This window comes from Drosophila willistoni (assembly GCF_018902025.1).
Source record: "Drosophila willistoni isolate 14030-0811.24 chromosome 2L unlocalized genomic scaffold, UCI_dwil_1.1 Seg168, whole genome shotgun sequence".
NCBI lineage: Eukaryota > Metazoa > Arthropoda > Insecta > Diptera > Drosophilidae > Drosophila > Drosophila willistoni.
In genome coordinates, this window is record NW_025814047.1 from 19,230,858 (window position 1) to 19,252,790 (window position 21,933).

General features: G+C 37.5%; 1 protein-coding gene across 1 annotated transcript in view; it reads left to right on the plus strand.

The window, feature by feature from the left end:
- Nucleotides 1-10,865, plus strand: part of LOC26530226 (NPC intracellular cholesterol transporter 1) — a 165,382-nt gene extending 154,517 nt beyond the window's left edge. Inside the window, exon 6 of the mRNA XM_047009564.1 lies at nt 10,655-10,865. Coding sequence (XP_046865520.1) covers nt 10,655-10,687 — 33 coding nt within the window. The 3' untranslated portion in view covers nt 10,688-10,865. The remainder of the gene's footprint in view (nt 1-10,654) is intronic.
- Nucleotides 10,866-21,933: the final 11,068 nt, after the last annotated feature.

Consider the following 21,933-nt stretch of genomic DNA (forward strand, 5'->3'; position numbering starts at 1 on the left):
GGCGTTTTACTTATAAGTCACCAAAGCTATAACTTTAAAGCCGATTTATTAGGAAAATATAGAAAAGTGCGCCGAAATATTTCACACAGCTTCAAATGACGGGGAATTCTACAACATATCCAAAATTCATCCAAATCGGTGATTCGCATACCTGAAGTTCCCCTTGTAAGATATGCTTGTAAGAAGCATATGAAAATGCATTTGTTTAACAAAGTTGAAATATTTGCTTTACTGGTGTATGGTATAACTAAGTCGGCGAGACGACTTACTTACTTCATTCATGTTGTACTTATTTCTGCTCCCCAACTTGTTTTTTGGTTTTAAGATTAAAAAAAAAAAATTTTTATTTCAGTTTATTTGAAAACTGTAATTTACTTTTTCTTAGAATAAAATTGGGTATGATTTGTTGTCTTTATCTTTAAAATTTGTTTTCGAGCTTTCTTTATTGCTGGATCAAAACTATTTTTAATTTGGTATGTTTGGGTTTAATTCGCCCTAAAATAAATTCGAATTACAATTTCTTAAAGGCAACTTCCTTACTCACCCGTTATTTAATTATCGCATGCTAATGGTGTAAGTATTTCTTCTTTTTCCAAGTATAATAGTGTAGTTTATAGTCCTTCCTCTTCCAAAGTTTATAAATTTTCAAAGAACTATGAGAAAAGATGAAAAATGGAATAATTGCTTACATGTTTAAATTTTCAAGACGGATTATTTGATTAGTCATGGGACCTATTAGGGAGATCCGTTGGGTGGTATCGCTTTAGTCTTCTCTTCCTTGGTCTGGCAGTGAGACGTCTGGCTAGACTATTTGGGTGACCACGGAGGCGTTGCAGATAGTTTTCTGCATATTGCTTCATAGCATCACCCACCTTAGGGACGCCCAGGTCCCTTTCAATATCCTTGTTTCGTTTATACCAAGGTACATTGGATATACGCCTTAGAATCTTTTATTGCGTAACACTTATTTTCTTCAAATTGGATGCATCTGCAATTCCGTATATTTGTACTCCGTATTTCCATATGGGGCTTAGTATGGCTTTGTAGATTGTAACTTTGTTGTGTAATGACAGTTTATTTGTAGGTGCGAGCAACCAAGCCATTTTCCTTGACCATGGTAATGTGGGATTTGAACTTTAATTTCCTGTCCAAAATGACACCCAGATATGTATAAGAGTTCTTGTGCTGGATTGTAGAACCCATCATTGTGATGCCTCTGCAGGACAAGGGTCTTGTTGTAAAAGTAACGGTTGCACACTTGCTGCTGTTTACGCCTATGTTCCACTTTGAAGCCCAGTCTTCAAAACTGGACACATATTGTTGTAAGGCTTCAGTTGCACAGGTGATGCTTGGGCTTCTGGTCAGAACTGCAGTGTCGTCTGCATACGTAGCTATCAGCACATTATTTTCCCCCAACCTAGTTATTTCTGTACTAGTGTGCATATCAGCTGTATATAACATATATAGCGTAGGGCCAAGAACGCTGCCTTGCGGTACGCCCGCTGAAATTTCAAACTTCTAGGAAACTGCGAACTAGTTGGAAAAGCTGCGGCGTTAATATGCATTTCAGTTTAGATTGGAGGCTATCATGCCACACCCTATCAAAAGCTTGCTGAATATCCTTTAAAATGGCAACTGTATACATTTTATGCTCCATAGCATCCAGGGCGAAATTTACAACACGATGAAGTTGTTCAGGGGTTCCGTGACCTTGCGTAAATCCAAACTGCCACTTTGAAATGGTTTCAGTTACAGGCTTTAAATTCATAATTCGGTTAAGGATCACCCTTTCCGTCATTTTGCCCAACGCTGAGAGCAGACTAATTGGTCTGTATCCATTGACTTCAGAGTGCGACTTTTCATGAAACGGTATTTCCTGACTCATCTGTACAGCCGCTCGCGTCTCTGCAGATGTAAAGTTAAAAGGCTTGAATCTTTCCTCTAAACTGTCTGCAAATACTTCAGCTTTCTGCTGACTGGAGTAACACCATCCTCCTGCTGGATCTTTAATTGGAATTTTCGGGATAACAACTCGCTTAAAACGGCTCGTAAGCTTCCATAGAGTATAGTTTTGCTTCGGATTTTGCTTTCGGGCCTTAGCTTGAGGTTTGTGATGTAATGTTGCTATGATCGTTAGGTGATCCGAAGAGGGCTCATACTTGGTTTCAATCCCGAGCGTATTTAGCGAAACTCCGTTAACTATAAAGAAATCCAGAGCGGATGGTGTAAGCCTTGTATTGTATGAGAAAAAAGTAGGTTCGCCAGTGGCTAAAATTTGGCATGCGGAACTAGCAATGGCTTCTTGCAATCGCTTTCCTCGGCTGCATGTTCTTGTGTTACCCCACCAGGGGTGTTTTGCATTAAAATCACCACCTGCGATAAACTTGTCGCCTAGGCCAAGAAATACTTGCTCAAAGTCAGCTTTATTCCAAGGTTGATTGGGAGGCAGATAAATGGAGGAGATTTTAATGCATCCACCATTGGTCGGCACACTTACGCTTGCAGCTTGAATAGTGGGACTCAACGTAGGTTCATTTTGGAAATGAGAAATATATGCTCGTATGAAAACAGCAGATCCACTTTTGGAATTTCCAGTGGGATGATTAGCATAATATTGGTCAAAACCTGGTAAGTATACTCGTAGTCCTGGGCGCATATGTGTTTCAGTAATCAGCATTACATCTATGTTATTTGCACTTAGAAAAAGTCGAAGTTCTTCGATGTTTCTGACTAGTCCTCGTGCGTTCCACAATCCGATTTGTCTTGGCAACGGCCAGCCCTCGTAGGCTAATGGCCAGCCAACCGGAGGTCAACACTCAGCGGAGAGTAGAAACCAAGCAGCAAGGAACCCCTTGAGGAACTTCTCCGAGTACACTGTACATTTGTGCACAGACCAACGACGTTCTACAGGTGAGCCCCAAGCACGCTGAGCGAAGAAGCGTTATTCACCATGATGAGCCAAACATTAAGGAACAGCAGCACGGACGCGGACACCCAGACCAACCATATGGGCGACATTCTTCATACGCAAACGCTATGGAAACAACAAATGTAACCCAGTACATTGGTGGAATACCAGGATAGCAAATGCCAGGCGGCAATGTCACTTGGCCAGTAACGACAGCGCATGCTTTTCAGATTACAAGCGCAAAAAGGGCCAACATGAGCATGGAAATTAAGCGAAGCAAAACGGACTGTTAGAGGACTGAGGGAGGGAGCGACTGCGTATTAACTGTTTATGGACAAACACAAAGGAGATAAATTAATTTACCCCTGTGTATGCTGGATGTCACTGGATAACTCTTTGAGTTTATGATTTGCAACAGACTGGAGAAGAAACAGGAACAAAGTCATGGATTGTCGGACTGGCAATTCGGATTCAGGAAAAAGCTCGTCTCTATCAACGTCATCTCTATCAAAGCCATCGAGGGACAACGCTGAAAAGGCGGGAGTAAAATAAGGCACATTTCATAATTAAAACGCCATATATTTCAATTATTGGTCTAACGGTACAATTCTCAGTGTCACAATGTTTTTCCAAAGTACTTGTTTGGGGCACAACTACATATTCGAACTTCGGGATTAATGGGAAAAACGGTACTTTTCTATTTACGCAATTTATCAGTTGGTTTTTTTCCTACAAACATCTCATTAAGATGGAAAAACTAAAGCCAACACGTAGCAAGTTAAAGTCTAGCCTCACGCGGCTGCTTACACTTTCGGAGAATCCGCCTGAAAACTGCACAGCCGATGTGGTGGATACTATGATGACCAGACTCGACACCGTGTGGAAGGAGTTTGATCAATCCACTGATGATATGTTTGATTTTCAAGAATCGCAAGGGTGACTACGGAGACTATGAAATGAAGTACTTAAATGCACAACTGCATTTAAAGGAACTAGGAAGATTGGTTAACCTAGTAAACGCAACTAAGGTCCTGGACTCCAATGAGGGAGTCAACGAAGTAGTATCGCAGATACTACACAAGCAGATAGAACTTCAACGGGAGTTTTATTAAAGCATGACAGTAAGTGAAGCTGCCTGTTCGGCGTTAGGGGGTCAGGTACAGCTGCCCAAAGTACACATCAAGCCTTTTGGTGGTGACCGTGTGGAGTGGCCAGCCTTTAAGGATTTATTCGAGAGTACCATTTACAAGAGGGTGAATCTGGATAAAGCTCAGAAGTTTGAGTATCTCAAGTCTTTTCTCTGTGACGAGGCTGCAAGTTTAATTAATCATTTTCCGATAACAGGAGCGGCGTACGAGACGGCTTGGGCAAGCCTAATGGAACGCTTTTGGATACCTTTAGACCTCTGCCATTAACAAGGGTGACAGATGTATCCGTTCTACGAAAGATTGCCGATAGGGCAAGTGAAGTTGTACGTGGCCTGATGCACTGCACTGGCCAAACTGATAGCGAATGCTGGGTGATCTATTTTCCAGCTCATACAATTGGTGCAGAGTTGCAATGCAAATGGGTGTCCATAGCCGTGAGGGGACATCTCCAACCATTAAGGATTTTCTTAGATTTCTCGGAGAACCTTGTGAAGAGTTCGAATTAAGCCGCTGTGAACAAGTTGCACAATCAAACGTTAAGAAATCTACTCGGATATTGATTTCCACAGACTCAAGAGGGTGCCTAAATGTAAGTCTAAGGAGCATACTGTTTACAACTGTGACCAGTTCTTGGCCCTCTGCGTGGAGAGGCGCGTCTTATTTGATAATGAGAAACGTGGAAAAGTATAGATGCAAACATTGTCAGGGCAAGCACTACACGCTGCTACATCGCCAAGCAGAAAAGAAGAGCATTAATCCCACAGTAGCTATGATTGGTGAAACTAAGCAAGTTAAGGAAGTCCAATCTATTGAGTCACAGAGTTATTTAGCACGTTTTGCAGTACATCTAAAGCCTCAACGGAAAATCAAGGAGTGTATTGCCCACAGCTCTAGTTTTTGCATTAAATTCAAAGAGATCATACACCAATTGTCGTGTTCTTTTTGATAGTGGATCAGAACTATAATTTATATCGGAGCATTGCGTACGATCACTGGGCCTCTCACGCTCATGGTGAGTACTCGAATATTTGTCTCAGAAGTTTCAGCAATCAGGGCCGATATTACAAAATGGGTCAGCGCAGTAGAATTGAAATCAAGGTTCTCGAAGCATACACTAAATACTACAGCTCATGTTTTAGGTAAGATAACCACTCTATTGCCAAAGGCTGAAGTCGACCCGGCCATTTTCGATGGGCTAGAACTGGCTAATTCACCGAAAACCAGCGCTATGCATGTGGACATTTTGTTGGGTAGCGACTACGTGTGGTCTGCATTCACAGGAGAGAAAGTATTAGATAAACATGAAACATAATTGCAATATCCACATTATTCGGGTGGGTGGTCACCTCAATTGCAGCTAAACAAGGATCAAATACATCATCTCTGTTATCAACGATCGAAATAAATACATCGCTCCAACGCTTTTGAGAATTGCAGGAATTAAGTGGCAGTTTACCGCCCACTGCTAATGATCTGAAGGTGGAGAATCATTTTGGAAAGGAATGGAAGGTATAGTGTTGAGCTTTCATTTAAGAACTCGGATATTAAATTTGCAGATCATTTTCAGGGAGCAGCATCACGATTTTCTTCAGTAGAACGTCTACTTCAGAAAGATAAAAGGTTAAAGGAAGAATATACCAAGTTCAAGCGCGAATACATCGCTCTGGAATATATGCGCATTCTTGATGAGACAGAGAAGACGAGTGCACCTAAATCATTGTCGACAAGTGTGACTGGAGATGCGTCCTCCGTCAAGGTATTAGATTGGGATTCACCGCTTCCAACTAAACTGGCAGACCGGTGGCATAAGTATCGCGAAGACATTAACAAAATGAAGCAGTGAAGAAGTTAAAACGGATAGAGTTACACGCCTTCTCAGACGCCTCAATAAAAGCATACGCAGCATTCATATACTCTCGGATAGTGAGCCAGGATGGCATCATAGAGGTTTCACTGATTGCGGCGAAAACACGTGTCGTTCTACTTTAGCAGCAATCGCTCCCTCGTTTAAAATTATAGCTTGAAAGGATCAATTTGTGTTGGCATGGCACAATTGTGTTGGCATAGCTGCACCATTTGCCAGCTAGTTTGAAGACGTTCATTGGCAATCGTACTGCCGAAATATTGAAAATAATGGCGCCATGTTAATACCAAGCAGAACCCCGTAGATTGCACTTCCCGAGGAATGCTGTCTGAGGACTAACTCCAGTTTACTCTCTGGTGGAAGGGTCCCAACTGTCTGGCAGAGACACATCTTAACCTATGTAAAAAAAATGATACACAAATCTCTAACTTTATTTCAGATGACGAGTACCAAAAGGAGTCGAAAGCTATAGTATTATTTAATCTCGCGAAAACCATGAAAGAGTCATTTCCACTAGAAGAACTTATTGGTTGTGTTTCTTCCTGGCCAAGACTTGTGCGCATTAAGGAATATTCTTACGATTCATTCGACTCATCATCAAGACGCTTCCTGGTCCAGATGGTTCGAACCCTTAAGTTAAAGACATCTACATGAGAGATGACCCGTCCCATAACCAAGGTGGCTCCCCTGCCTGTTTTAGATACCTTCGGTTGGTGAATTTCCAATTGCTTAATTTAAATTTGAATGTAAACGATCTTTTGTCTTTCATTATTCTTGTCTTTAAGTTGCATGGTCACACCTTTTTTTGGCTGATGCAATATCAAGCGTCTGGTGAAATAAGAATGTATGTTGAGTATAGTTTATTACTTATTGGCCAACAGAAAACATCACATGGAGTAAAATAAATATTATCATCATTGTATTAGTATTAAGTATATCTTACTCTTTCCCCCAGTGTAATATGTTTAGCCTTAAGTATATTTTACTCTTTTCTTTGTTACAAATTAGTTTTAAGTTTTATGCAGTGGTACAGTACGAGAAGTGTGCTGTCTTACTTGTTTGAAAAGAACAAGAACATTCTTAAATAAAAAGAATAAGAGCGGTTCAGTTTTTATGGAGAGCTCACCGAAATTCGACGTGTTTTACTCGCTATAATTTCAGAAGTGGTCATAGTTAACCAAGTGAAAATACAGTGGAAAAGCTATAATTTAGCTAAGAAAAAAAATATTAAAAAACAATAATGGATTCAATAAATCCTGATGATTTTTCAAAGTCCCAGTTACAAATCCAGTGCAAAAATCTAGGTTTATCAGATACTGGCACTAAAAATGTGCTAGCCAAACGTTTAAACCAACTAAACCCTGAACCGGGAGGACAACATCCAAAAGACGGAGCTGCTCCTAACGGAGGACCAGGTAAACGCGCAGATCCCCCTGGAAAAGATTGCTTGGAGTACCTGAAGAGCATTCTGTATACGACAGACGATGGCGCCGATCAGACGCAAAATTTCGAGGCAGACTTGTTCCAAGGTCAACAGCAGCAAGAAGTAATGGCAAACGAACAGAACGAATAAGAAAATGAACAAAACGATGCAGAAAGCGAGACGCAGACAGAAAGAGAAACAGAAAACGAGAGCATTCCGAGTGAACAGCAAGTAATATACAAAGCAACAAATGAGAAGTCAAATGAAAAAAGTAATAACGGAGAGCGCAACGCAACAAATGAGAAGTCAAATGAAAAGAGTAACAACGGAGAGCGCAACGCCACAAATGAGAAGTCGAATGAAGAGCTTAAAAACGGTGAGGATAAAGCAACAACAATGAGAAGCCAAATGAAGAGAACCAAAAAGAAGAAAACATAGTAAAGTACACGTTGGAAAAAAACTGGAACTACTTTGCAAAGAAATCGAACTGGTTCATAGAGTGAACGAGTTTTTGCGCCTTGCTGGCAACCCTAAGTCTGGCAACTCAAGCAGCTGGTTGGCGACGAAGACAGCTGACCAGATCTTGGCCAAAGATGTGAAAGATTTTTTACCCGATTTTGACGGTAATGGAAATGTTTATAGTTGGATATCTTCCGTGCTCCATTTGGAAAGATCATTCAACTTCAACGAAAATAATTTACGTTTGCTTGTCTTCGGCAAACTAACGGGCAAAACCTTGGAATGGATACACTCAAACCCTGAGTGCTTGAGTCAGCCTGTGAAAACCATATTCGATGCCATGGGAAAAGTCTTCGGATCAAAGTAGACCAATGTAATAATACGTCGAGAGTTTGAAGCACGCCAGTGGTGCGTCGGGGAACCGTTTCTGAATTGTTTTAACGACAAAGTTGGCCTGACTTGCGGCTTACGTTTGCCGGAGGACGAGATAGTCGAGTACATTGTTGACGGGATACCAGACCGTCAATTGCGAGAGATGGCTTGTATGCAACGTTTTGGGTCTAAACGTGTTGGCAGCATTTGTCAACATAGTACTGCAGATGGAAAAACCTGTATCTCTGCCAAATGTTTCCGCAAAGAAGAAGCCCACATTCAGGTGCTTCAACTGTAACTGTGTGGGTTACCTAGTAGCCAACTGTAACTAGCCAATAAGAGCAACTTGTGCTTGCTTTGGATGTGGTGAAATGGGTCACCGAGTGGCATATTGCAGTCAAAATAAGAAGCCCGCGGCAATATCAGTAAGTTCGGATTAAATTGGAACACGGTCCAGAACATGCATATTTTGGTTTAAAAGATAATTTCTTTACAAAAAACCCACCTAACTAACTTGCGTCCAGTTTCAACTCCAATTAATTTTTCAATGCACCACACTACCTGCTCCACAGCAAAGGTCGGCGTGGCTATATTCGTGCATAAGTCAGTTCAACACAAACTGATTTCCGTGGGCCAATCATTTGATGCCATCACAGTCGAAATACACTCAGCAAAAAAGTTGTATATTGTTGCCGCCTATATACCCCCTTTCAGCAAAAAGACACATATCACTTGTCTTGTTAGATTTTGCTAAAGCTTTTGATAAAGCTGGCCAATAGGCAAATCAGAGTGTGCGTCAATAAAAATTATTCAAATTGCAAGCCTCTTCAGAACGGTATTCCACAAGGATCACCACTATCGGTCATACTGTTTCTAACAGCGTTTAATAGTCTCTCTGAGTTAATAGCAAGGCACTAAAATATTAACTTTACTGCATACGCAGACGAATACAATATATTAGTTGATCTCAATAAAGAAAAACAAAGCACAATAAAACTAGACAATCTATTTGAAAACATTGACAATTGGTGCAAAACTTCGGGCGCATCGCTGTCTCTCACAAAATGTCACCCTTAAGTGTCGTCCCAATCAGCCACCATAGAAAACGTCAAGGAAATAAAATTGCTGGGACTCTCCTTTAGCGCCAAGTACAAATGGCACTCCCATATAAAAAATTTGCCAAATTCGTTAAATAAATCCCTTAATATTGTAGAATGTCACTCGAGCCCAAAATTTAACTGCCACACTGCCACAGCTATTGACCAAAGTGATTAACCCAATCCTTAATTCGTACGACCCTCCACTTAAAGAAGTAATAAATAAAATAAATAACCAGAGGGCCGGGGCTAACTTCGACCTTTTTTGGTAAGTTTTTCCTTACCTATAGCCATCAAAGTGGAGAAACGTTTAAGCTAAAAGGGCTAAATTTCAGCTCTGTAGCTCTTACGGTCTAGGGGGAGTTTGCGTTGATCCAGATGGACGGACGGACGGACATGGCTATTTGAACTCTCTCGTGCTGATCAAGAATATATATACTTTATATGGTCGGAGATGCTTCCTTCTATGCGTTGCACACTTTTGACCAAAATTAATATACCCTTTTTGCAAGGGTATAAAAATAATAGGAAGCCCTACAGAGATTTGACCTTACAAAAATGTATAAATTCTTGCTTCAATTTGGGTATTACACCAAGCCCAATAGGATAAAACTCCCAAGTCAGACCCACCATGGTTCATTAACATGATTACAATCGACCTACATTTGAATGTTTTTAAGAAAGGGCATACGAACAATAAAATTTACACTAAACAATTTGCAGAAATTATGCTTAAACTTAACGATCACACATTTATATACACCGACGGTTCTCTGAAAAATGGTATAACACGGTATTCAACAACGACAGAAAAAGAGACACTTAAATTGGGGATCGGTATTTTCGGCAGAAATGCCAAGATAAAAGGCAAAGTATGAATTTGTTCTGACTCGTTGTCAGCAATTTAAGCTATTCAAAATATTAACAACAACACATATTACCCAGACATAATTCGAAAAACACTAATAAAACAACAACCTTAAATCATGCTTGTTTAAGATTAAACATCGTGTTCATCTGAAATGGCTTCACCAAATCAGATGCACCAAGAAATATACAAAACGAAACAAAAACATAACACAAAAATAAGTCATAAAGAGTCATATGACAATTATTGCTTAAAACCAAACAAAACATGCATCCACACTCTGTGGAAAACACTTAAGATTGTAACATTGGCGCGGTATCAAGTAGCCAACGCTGAGCATGAAATATAAACAATTTTCAAACCCCGAAAGCGTGGGTCATTAGAATAAGTATTTTTAAGAACAATTGTTGCCTAGAGTCTAAGAATTCATTTATATACACAACAATTCTTTAAATAAAATCAGTTCATATTTTGAATTCAACGAATGAAGATTGGATTATTTTCCTTCTCTCCAGGAATCCCTATTCAATGCTCCAATGGGTCCCTAGCCATGTTGGTATAAAGGGCAACGAATTTGTTGACGATGCAGCAAAAACGGCGACTATATCACCCCTCTTTACGCATTCCAATTATAACAAAACAGACATAAACAGATACATTAAAACCCACTTCTCCACCCTAAATACACTACTAATTCAACAGACATCATGCTGGTATCAAGAGATAAACAGACATAACAAATACAATGTTGATGACTATCTTAAAAAACTAGAAATTTGCCAAATACCTAGAAAAACCCAAAACTTATAAGGCTACGACTAGGAATACGAGACTAACACACGAACACCGATTCCTTCAAAATAATCCCAACAACCACTGAAAATTCTGCAACACACAATCTATTATGAATATAGAACATATTATGAACACATGCACGGTATTTCAAAGCTTTCGAAACCATATCCCAAACCAAAACCTTATCCTACTAATATCCAACCCAACCCCTGAAAATCTAAGAGAAATTATAAAATACCTCAATCTAACCAATATTATGAAACTCTTATAAGATAAGCTAACATACAAAATAATATAATCTAGACTAAGCAAAAACTATATGAATTGTATTAAAAGAATGAATGACTTGGTCTTTATTTTGAAAATATTTCCCCGGAATAAAATTCTATACTTAAAAATTTTATGCTCTTCAAAATATGTGCTACTATTATTTTGCTCGCCTCAATTTGGCACTATTGACACAAAATCTTCATTATTTTCGGAAAATCAAAATGGAATATTTTTTTTTTTTTTTATAATAATATATTATATAATCAAAAAAAGCTTCTGCTCTCTGACGTGACGGTCGTGTTTTTGCATAGCTCCTAAGTTTTTATTAATATTTATCAGTTTTTAATTGTGCTTAGTTTGTTAACGCTTTCACTGGTGTTGTTTGCTTGACACCCTTGTGTTTTATTTCCATAATTCGCCAAATTAAATAGTTTAAACAGTTTTTCTGTTTCGTGATTAGTGTTTGGTGCATTTAATTTTTTTTTTCTTTTTATTTTTTCTCTCGTCATTGCTTCTGCAGTTGCTCCCCTCATCGCCCCCATCATACCATCAGTGCTAGTGGCTTTGTTGTTCTATCTGCTTTGTGCTTGTGCTCAGCTTCTCTCCCGCGTAATCACTTTTGTAAGGCCGCCTCTCAAAGCTCGGCTTATAACTGTTCTTGCACTCTCTCTTGTGCTGTGCACTCTTTGTGCTGTGTATTTAAATTTTTTATTTATTCTGTTAGATTGTGTACCATCGTTTAAAGACTTAGGCGTGGTGTTTGACCCAAAACTTTCATTTAATGTTCATATTTCTTCTATTGTCAATAGAGCATGCAGCCTTGTTGGCTTCATTAAACGTTGGACCAAAGAATTTGATGATCCCTATGTAACAAAGGTTTTATACACTTCGTTAGTTCGCCCTACTCTAGAATATTGCTCGCCAGTGTGGAATCCGCAATATGATGTTCACCAGCGTAGTATTGAATCGGTACAGAAGCAATTCCTTAAGTTTGCGTTACGCGGTCTTAATTGGGACCCGAGTCTTCGCCTACCTTCTTATTCTAGCAGACTTCTTCTTATTAATCTTCCTTCACTTTACAACCGTAGGCTCGTTTTTGGCATTCTCTTTCTCCATAAACTAGTCAACGGCGAAGTCATTTCTACTAATTTACTAGATACGCTATATTTTTGTGTTCCCTCACGTCGGACCAGAAACTTTTTTCCTATTCAACTTAGTATATGTCTGACTAACTACTCTCTTCATGAATATTTTCGTGTTCTTTGCCAATCTTTTAACAACCTTTCTCACCTAATTTCTCCTCATCTTTCTGTCACTTCTCTTCGCGCTATACTTTTTAATCATCTACAGCGAAATCAATAATAATATTCTGGACTTGGATTGGTTGCAACTCATCCCTGACCACATTGGCTGTGAATCGGGGCATAGCTGGCACCTTATGCAAATAAAACACCTCCACCGGGTCGGGGATGTTTGGTTGTTTATAAAGCTAAGCTACCTTCTTCAATTAATTAATATCTGTCTTTTAGCTTAATCTTTTTCGTCGACTGCTGTGTTTGTTGACGTATTATTTCGCCATCCCAACATGGGTTTGTGAAACGTAGATCTACAACCACTAACCTTTTAGAATTTACATCAATAATTATCAAGGGGTTCAAAAATGGTAAACAAACTGATGTCATATACACTGACTTCAGCAAAGCCTTTGATTCCGTTAATCATACCCTATTACTTTCTAAGCTGAGCGACATTGGGTTTCCACCCCTTTTCCTTTCTTGGGTTCGAGAATATTTAACAAATAGAAAACAGAAGGTACTTTTTAAGTCTTCTTTTTCCGTTTCCATTTCTGTGACTTCTGGTGTACCTCAAGGTAGTCATCTTGGCCCTCTGCTCTTCACACTATTTATTAACGATCTTCCATCAGTCATTGTTCATTCGCGTGTGCTTATGTATGCTGACGATGTCAAGCTTTGTCTTACTTATAAAGATACAGATTCATTTAGTCGGCTACAAGCTGATCTTAAAAACTTTCAATCCTGGTGCCAGTTTAATCTACTAAATCTTAACACTACCAAATGTAAGGTAATGACTTTTTTTCGTAACTCTCCTCAACTGGTCACTTATATTCTAAACAACAGCCCTTTAGAACGTCTAAATAATATGAATGATATGGGCGTACTTATGGACCATAAGTTAAATTTTAACACCCATATTTCCACCACGGTCGCAAAGGCCATGAGTGTCCTGGGTTTCATTAAAAGATGGTCAAAAGAATTTGATGACCCCTATACAACTAAAGTTCTTTTTACTTCGCTTGTCCGTCCTATTTTAGAGTATGGATCTTGCATTTGGTCACCTCAATATGAGTCGCACCAGATTAGACTAGAATCCGTTCAAAAGCAGTTCTTGCTATTTGCTCTTCGTGGCTTAAGCTGGGATCGCAATGTCAATTTGCCTTCGTATTCTAGTAGACTTCTCTTGATTAACCTTCCGTCCCTAACTAACCGTAGAATTATGCTTGGTGTCATTTTTATGCACAAGCTCCTAAGTGGTGATATCGACTCGCCTGAGTTATTAGCTCAGGTGAATCTGTCGGTACCATGTAGACGGAGTAGACATCCTTTAATACCTTTATCCCTTAGTCGTTGTTCTTCTAACTATGCTATGCATGAACCTTTTAGGGTCCTCTGCTCTGATCACAATCTCCTATCCCCTGTAATCGGCTCAGAGTTTTCTATTAATATGCTTAAAACATCTATCCTATCCCATTTAGTTAATAGATAGCTATAGTATTATGTGTTTGTCTGTCTTTTCTATTGTGAATTTTGTCCACGCGATTCGTGCCGTGCGTTATACGGCTGCACCCCTCGGTCGGTCGGGTGGGAGGTGGGCAGTTATCTGCTTGGGCTCGCGCGTAACAGGCTTTGTCCTGGTGTCGTAGGGGCCACTTGAACGTACTGCGCATAGTATCGTCAACGTCCGCTAAAATAAATAAAATAAATAAAATAAATAAAATAAATAAAATAAATAAAATAAATAAAATAAATAAAATAAATAAAATAAATAAAATAAATAAAATAAATAAAATAAATAAAATAAATAAAATAAATAAAATAAATAAAATAAATAAAATAAATAAAATAAATAAAATAAATAAAATAAATAAAATAAATAAAATAAATAAAATAAATAAAATAAATAAAATAAATAAAATAAATAAAATAAATAAAATAAATAAAATAAATAAAATAAATAAAATAAATAAAATAAATAAAATAAATAAAATAAATAAAATAAATAAAATAAATAAAATAAATAAAATAAATAAAATAAATAAAATAAATAAAATAAATAAAATAAATAAAATAAATAAAATAAATAAAATAAATAAAATAAATAAAATAAATAAAATAAATAAAATAAATAAAATAAATAAAATAAATAAAATAAATAAAATAAATAAAATAAATAAAATAAATAAAATAAATAAAATAAATAAAATAAATAAAAAAATAAATAAAATAAATAAAATAAATAAAATAAATAAAATAAATAAAATAAATAAAATAAATAAAATAAATAAAATAAATAAAATAAATAAAATAAATAAAATAAATAAAATAAATAAAATAAATAAAATAAATAAAATAAATAAAATAAATAAAATAAATAAAATAAATAAAATAAATAAAATAAATAAAATAAATAAAATAAATAAAATAAATAAAATAAATAAAATAAATAAAATAAATAAAATAAATAAAATAAATAAAATAAATAAAATAAATAAAATAAATAAAATAAATAAAATAAATAAAATAAATAAAATAAATAAAATAAATAAAATAAATAAAAGGTTTGGCTATCACAGAACAGTTTCGAGAGCTGGGTAAGAAGTCCTCTTACATTTTGATAATGAATGCAAAGACTATTTATAAATAAATAAAATAAATAAAAAAAATAAATAAATAAAATAAATAAATAAATAAAAGGTTTGGCTATCACAGAACAGTTTCGAGAGCTTGGTAAGAAGTCCTCTTACATTTTGATAATGAATGCAAAGACTAGACGTTATTAGTTTTTTGAAGCAGAAGATAAATTAAGAAGGTGGCCAGGCAACGGACGGGAGCGCTTATTGGGCGCAAACTCGTGTACAACTAGGCCCTCTGGCCAGAAATTAGTGTCAACCATAGCTGACAAATACTCATTTGGTACTGTAATGTTAAAAGAGGAGATTTCGCGAGCCCTAGAAAACTTAAACTTTTGAATTAAAACCTTAGCAGGGCATATAATGCCAATGTAAGCTGCCACAGACGACTCAGCAGTAAATAATTGTTTGCGATGAGGCACTACAGTTAGTGGAGGCGGAGGAGCCTTGGGATCCACAAGTGATTGAGAGCCAGCATGGTCCTGTAATTGATCAGAGTTCCCGTGAGGGATAGCTTGAGGTACACAAGGGCTTGTAATGGGTTGTTCAATCTGAAAAGAAGAGCATAAAGAGGAACAAGAAGATGGTGTAGGCGAAAGTAAAATGGGAGACGATGTAATAGAGAGTGCTGGCGACTGCTTACGAGGCAACTCAAGGGTACATTTCTTGGGCAACTTCTCAGAAGGTGGAACAAACTTGAATGCCGTCTTTCAACAGCGCAGAGATTTCGTTGTTAAAGAAGATGAGTCAAATCCTTTTTTTTGTCAACAACACACGCAGATCGATGGTTTTATAATGCCGTTAAAGATTTAGTTGTTAACGAAATCGGCTACACCCATAGGATATGGGTAAAGCTTGGAGTACACTTCTTGGTTGTCTATCGTGTGAATTGTGGCAATGACTGAAGTGTTATATGGCAATGCCTCGTTAGAGGTCGAAAATGCACCGATCCTGTGCAGTATTACCTTTTTAAATTCCTCTCTTACGCTGTCAAAAAGTGTTATGTCATTAATGCGTGTGGAATTAACACTATCGCAAGTATGGTGCTGTAATGCTTCTGTCGTATTGCAATAGGTAATACTACCGCTGTTTAGGGTTACCCCTTCCTGCGTTAGCAGATCGAAGCCTATTATGGCATCAAAAGTATCAAGGGTGTCTAAAATGAAAAACGTGGCATTCTTTTCAAAAATTCTCATGAAGCACTTTTCTTTAATTTTACTGGACCCATGTATGGAGTTCACAGTAAATGGGGTATCGACAAGTGGTATGTTTCTTAAATCCTTTACGGGTTTTACATAATTCTTTGCCGCCCCAGTGTCGATTAGGATTTTTAGTGTTCTACCAGCCAACTGTCGCTCGACGAACGGCAGTTGGGAGCGTTCCCTAAAAAATTAAACAAATCATGGTCCGTAATAGAGTCGTTCTCGTCGCTAGCATCTGCGACTGCGGACTCTGTTATACGCGCGTATTGTTGGTCTTTGGGCCGAGTCTTTTTTTAGAAATGTTGTTAACTTTCTGGCGACTCTGCCCGGTCATGCGCTCTGATGCATTCTGTCTTTTTTGAGAAAACTGGTGGATCAACCTCCATCGGTTGTACTTGGCCTAGGGCTCGACTTTATTTGTTATTTGAGGCTGGTCCCTGCTCACCTTGTTGGGGTCTATTTTGTACCTGTTTTCCTGTAAAGAGGGGGTTTTTCTCAAAATGTTTTCCCTGTCTGGGCATTGAGCGATTTTCCTGTCATTTTCCCCTGGGTGGCTAGTATCTTCAACTGCTTTAGCATACGTAGCAGCGAAATTTCTTCTTTCTATGCTATTCTCAGCCTCGCGAGCCAGTGCTAAAGCCGACAGCAAATCTTTGGGTTGTGCTGGTATGACCAGTGCCTTAATAGGCCTTGTCAGGCCTGCAATGAAGCCATGCATAGCACCGCTCCTAATTTCTGTATTAAATGGCCGCTGTAAGAATGGCCGCTGCTTGCTCCTCATGCGTTATGTCAATTTTATTCGTGATAAGAGTGAGTTTGTTCTTAACCTCATCATAGTACTAGTACACTGCATTAAATCCAGGTCTAAATTGAGAACGCGCAGAGACGTTTGTATAGTCTTCCAATCTTGATTGAATTCGGTTCAGTCAATAATAGTGATACGAATCTGACCAATATTCATTTTAGACTGCACGTACAAGCCCACATGCAAAATTTTAACTCTGTAACGGTCCAGACGGACGCGGTCGAACCTTCAAAATTCTGGTTTTGTATTTAGAAGAAAGATTAAGTTAAAAAAAGGATAACAGTTAAAAATAACAGTTAACAGCTGAAAAAATAAGCTTAAACCTTCTACGCAACGAAACTTTCCCGACCCGGAGGAGGTTTTTTTTGCAACAGGTACCACTTATGGCAAAGTAGAAAGCGAAGTGAAGTAACAGAAAGATGGGGAGAGATAAGGTGAGAAAGGCTGTTAAAAGAACACGAAAGGGTTCGTCTGAAGAGTAGTTAGTAAAACATTTACTAAGACTAATGGGAACTAACTTATGGTCCGACGTTAGCAACACAAAAATATACAGTATTTAGTAAATTAGTAGAAATGAATTGTTACGTAGGGGTCATGAAATTCTTTGGATCAACGTTTACATGCTCTATTGACAATTGAATAGTTAGAAAAGACATTTTAAGGTTGTTAAAAAGATTGAAATTTGATTTACGAAAACATCTTCCACGAGAAACTCAGATGTTATTCAATGAATTAGTAACGGAATTGTAGGAAATGATAACTCCAATGGTAGGATAAGGATTTTCAGGATTGATAGTGGGCTGTGTGTTAGAAACAGAAATAGCAGTTGGATCCGAGACAAATTCGTGTGTGCAAATTCGTGTACAACTAGGCCTTCAGGCCAAAAATTGGGGTCTACCGTAGCTGACAAATACTCATCTGGTACAGTAATGTTAAAATAGCATATTTCTCGATACCTAGAAAACATACTTTTGCATTGAGACCTTGGCAGGGCACATATTACCACAGACGTCTCAGAAGTATATGGAGCTGAGGCACTACACTTAGTGGACGCGGAGGACCATTGGTATACACGAGTGATCGGGAACCAGCATGATTCAGTGATTGATCGAAATTCCCGTGAAGGAAAGATTGATGCACACCTGGGGTTGTACAGGGTATTTCAATCTAAAAAGATGAGCATAAAGAGAGATAAGATAATGGTGTAAGGGTACACTTCTTGACAACTTTTAAGTAGGTAAGATGAACTTAATTTGCGCTAATAAATGTACGCGGGAGTCACACTTTTTAGACAGCTGTTTGGTCAGTTTGTTTAAATAAAGAAGCTTTAAACGACGATCCCTATACATACGGCTAAAATCAAGCTGCTGGCTGGCACAATATGGGCAAGTCAAGCATACTCAAGCATACGCTCACTCAAGCATACGAGCACTCTAACGCCCCTACCAGCCAATGGCCAACTCCGGCCTTATAGAAAAACTTTGGTATTTTTAGTCAGATTTTGACTAAATTTGTTATTTTGCTGTATATTAGTATCAAATTTTAGTGTGATAAATTTTATTGCACAAGGTAAAAAACTACGGGAGATAATCGAGTTTTTTCAAATTACGGGGCGGAAAGGGGCGTGGCAAAATTTTTACACTTACAAAATGTGGGCATTCACTAAGCAAATAAACATACCCTAGGTGTCTCTGGTTAGTATAGTGGTTGAGAAAATCGCCTTTATTTAATTTGCGGGGGCGGTAGAGGGCGCGTCGAAAATTTGAAATAAACTCGATAACTGTACATACTACACGAGACTACATACCAAATTTGGTGGCTCTAGCCCTTAAAGTCTCGGAGATCGAGATGTTCATACAGACGGACGGACGGTCATGGCCAGATCGTCTAGGCTGTTGATGCTGAACAAGAATATATATATACTTTATGGGGTCGGAAAAGCTACTTTATACACATACTGTGTATATAAAAAAATAGTTCGGGAGCGGAGAACAATCGTTTTTATACCATTGCAAAAAGGGTATATTAATTTTGGTCAGAAGTGTTCAATGCATAGAAGGAAGCATCTCCGACCATATAAAGTATATATATTCTTCATCAGCATGATGAGACGAGTTCATATTGCCATGCCCGTCCGTCCGTCTGGATCAACACAAACTCCTCCTAAACCGTTGGAGCTACAGAACTGAAATTTTACATGTAGGCTTGAATATACTGCAGGGGTTGTATATCTCGTATTCAGCCGGATCGGACCACTATATCATATAGCTCCCATAGAAATGACAAGCTCGCGAGCAGTGACTTTTCTCAATAACTTTGTTGTTTTATGAGCTATCGTAAAATTTAATATTGATAATTTAACTACACCTATAAACAACTGTGCAAAATTTGATCAAGATCGACTATATCATATAGCTACCATAGGAACAATCGGTGGAAAACAGTGATTTTTATCAATATTTTCGTTTTTTCCTACGCTAAGATTGTAGGCCGTACTTTCGCAAACATTAGACTTTTTAGCTAAAACGTTTTTCGACTTTGATGGCTATAGGTAAGGAAAGAGTTACCAAAAAAGTTGCAAGGGTATACAAACTTTGATGCGGTCGAAGTTAGCCCCGGCCCTCTGGTTGCATTTAACTCAAAAATAACTCTTGTTTTTGATTTTTTGAATAAAACTCAAGAATAACTATTATTTATGATTTTTAAATAAAAATAAAATAAAAATCATAGATAAATTATCAATAGTTTTTACCAAAAATACATGTCCAATCTAAAATTTTTTCTTCAAAATTCCAATTCCAACTCCAATTGCTTAATATATAAACTTAATATTCGTTCAGCAGAGAACAAGTGCTTTCACTTGATGGCTCGACAGAACCACTAGCACAGCTCGATTGAGTCGATAATTGGGAATTTGATCAAGACGGACTATTAGCGCTCAAGTTATCGTTACCCTAAATAGAAAAGTCAAAAATACTTGAATATTTCGAAAATTGTAAAATACCTTGCTGGTTAAAGAATGTAGTTGCTAGTATAATTTTTGGAAATCTGTACGAGCATACAATATTCTTATTGGGTTCGGCAACAGAACTCTCTGTATTCTCGGATCCAAAAAGATAGCTGAGATTATAATTTTGTTTTCCATCAAAGCACTTTCTCATCTTTCAAAATATTCTGCAGTGCTTTAGTGCTTAAATTCAATCCAGAATTTGCAAAAATCAGCCAAATAAAGTTGCTCCAACTGTAATTTTTTGGTTGCCAAGGTCCGAATAGTATTCCACTCTTCATGTGTAAGTGCATCTGCGTTTTGAAAGTGCACTTCAATAAAGACTGTTAGGCTCAAGAGTTTGCTCAACATTGAGTACGTAGAACTCCATCGCGTTGGCACATATAGTTCTAGTACAGCAAGATTCTCAGCTTTTATCAAATAACTACAGAAAAAACAAATAAAATTTGTTGCTATTTTCTCCATTTGTTTAACCTAAATGTTTTTACTGTGCGCGGGTAGGAGCGAAAAACGAAAAAATGCAAAATTTAGCATCGCAACAAGAAAACAAAATGTGAATTTCTTATTGTCTTGCCTTTATTTGAATAAATGTTGGCATTGATTAAATCTCTAAATTAAGCATCCCATTAAAACTTCGCGATGAGTGTAACCTTGACAATTATTTAATGCAACGATATTTGATATTGTTACCTTGTTAACACTATTGGTGTTATCTTAGAAAACGAAAAGACAAAAAAAAAAAAAACGTCGCTCAATTAATGCTCTTAATACTGATTTGAACTATTATTATGAATGGCCAAATTTTTTTCAAAAAGGTATTATTTTAACGAGCGCCTTTTAGCTTGAAACAATGACTGTTTTCAATTAATTTTTAGTTTAGATCCCGCCTTCTCTAAAAAAATTCTGTTCTTGCTGGAGTAAAAAATAGGAAATAAAACCCAATCTATATTTAGTTAATCGAACCGAATTTATTTCCAAGGATTGAGTTTAGTGAGATAGTGAAAATTGTTCTTAGAAACTCATATTCTAGTGAAACTCAAGACCCACGATTTCACGGTTCCTGTTGCTCAGTTTACAAAAAATGAAGTAAGAAAGTCGTCTTACCGACATAGGTATACCGTATACCATACACCAGTAAAACAAATATTTCAAATTTATAATAACAAATGCATTTACAAATTTTTTAAAAAATCTGTTCACATGCTTTTTACAAGCACATCTTAGTATCTCGCTCACTCAAGCATACAAGCACCCTAGCGGCTCCTATCAGCCAACGGCCAACTCCGGCGTTATGGAAAAACTTTTATATGCATAACTTGGCTATTTTTAGTCCGATTTTGATCTAATTTGGTTTTGATCTATTTTGCTGGTGTGACAAACTTGATTGAACAAGGTAGAAAATTGCGGGAGATAATCGAGTTTTTTCAAATTACGGGTGCTGCGGAAAGGGCCGAGGCAAAATCTTTACACATACAAAATGTGCGCATTTACTAAGCAAATATACATACCAAATTTGGTGTATTGGTAGGGGGCGTTGCAAAAATTTGACAAACCCTAGGACAAATCTAGGTGTTCATACGGACGGACATGGCTATATCGTCTCGGCTGTTGATGCTGATTGTATTAACCCGGTATTCCAGCGATTAGAAACAACAACAAGTTTACCATTAACCAATTAGCTATTAATTTATTCATGTGCTGCTTATGCATATATGCTGCGCTTGCCGTCAAGAATCAAAGTGAAGATCGATGGAGAAAGCGATACCCAAAGTTCGTACGTCAAAAGC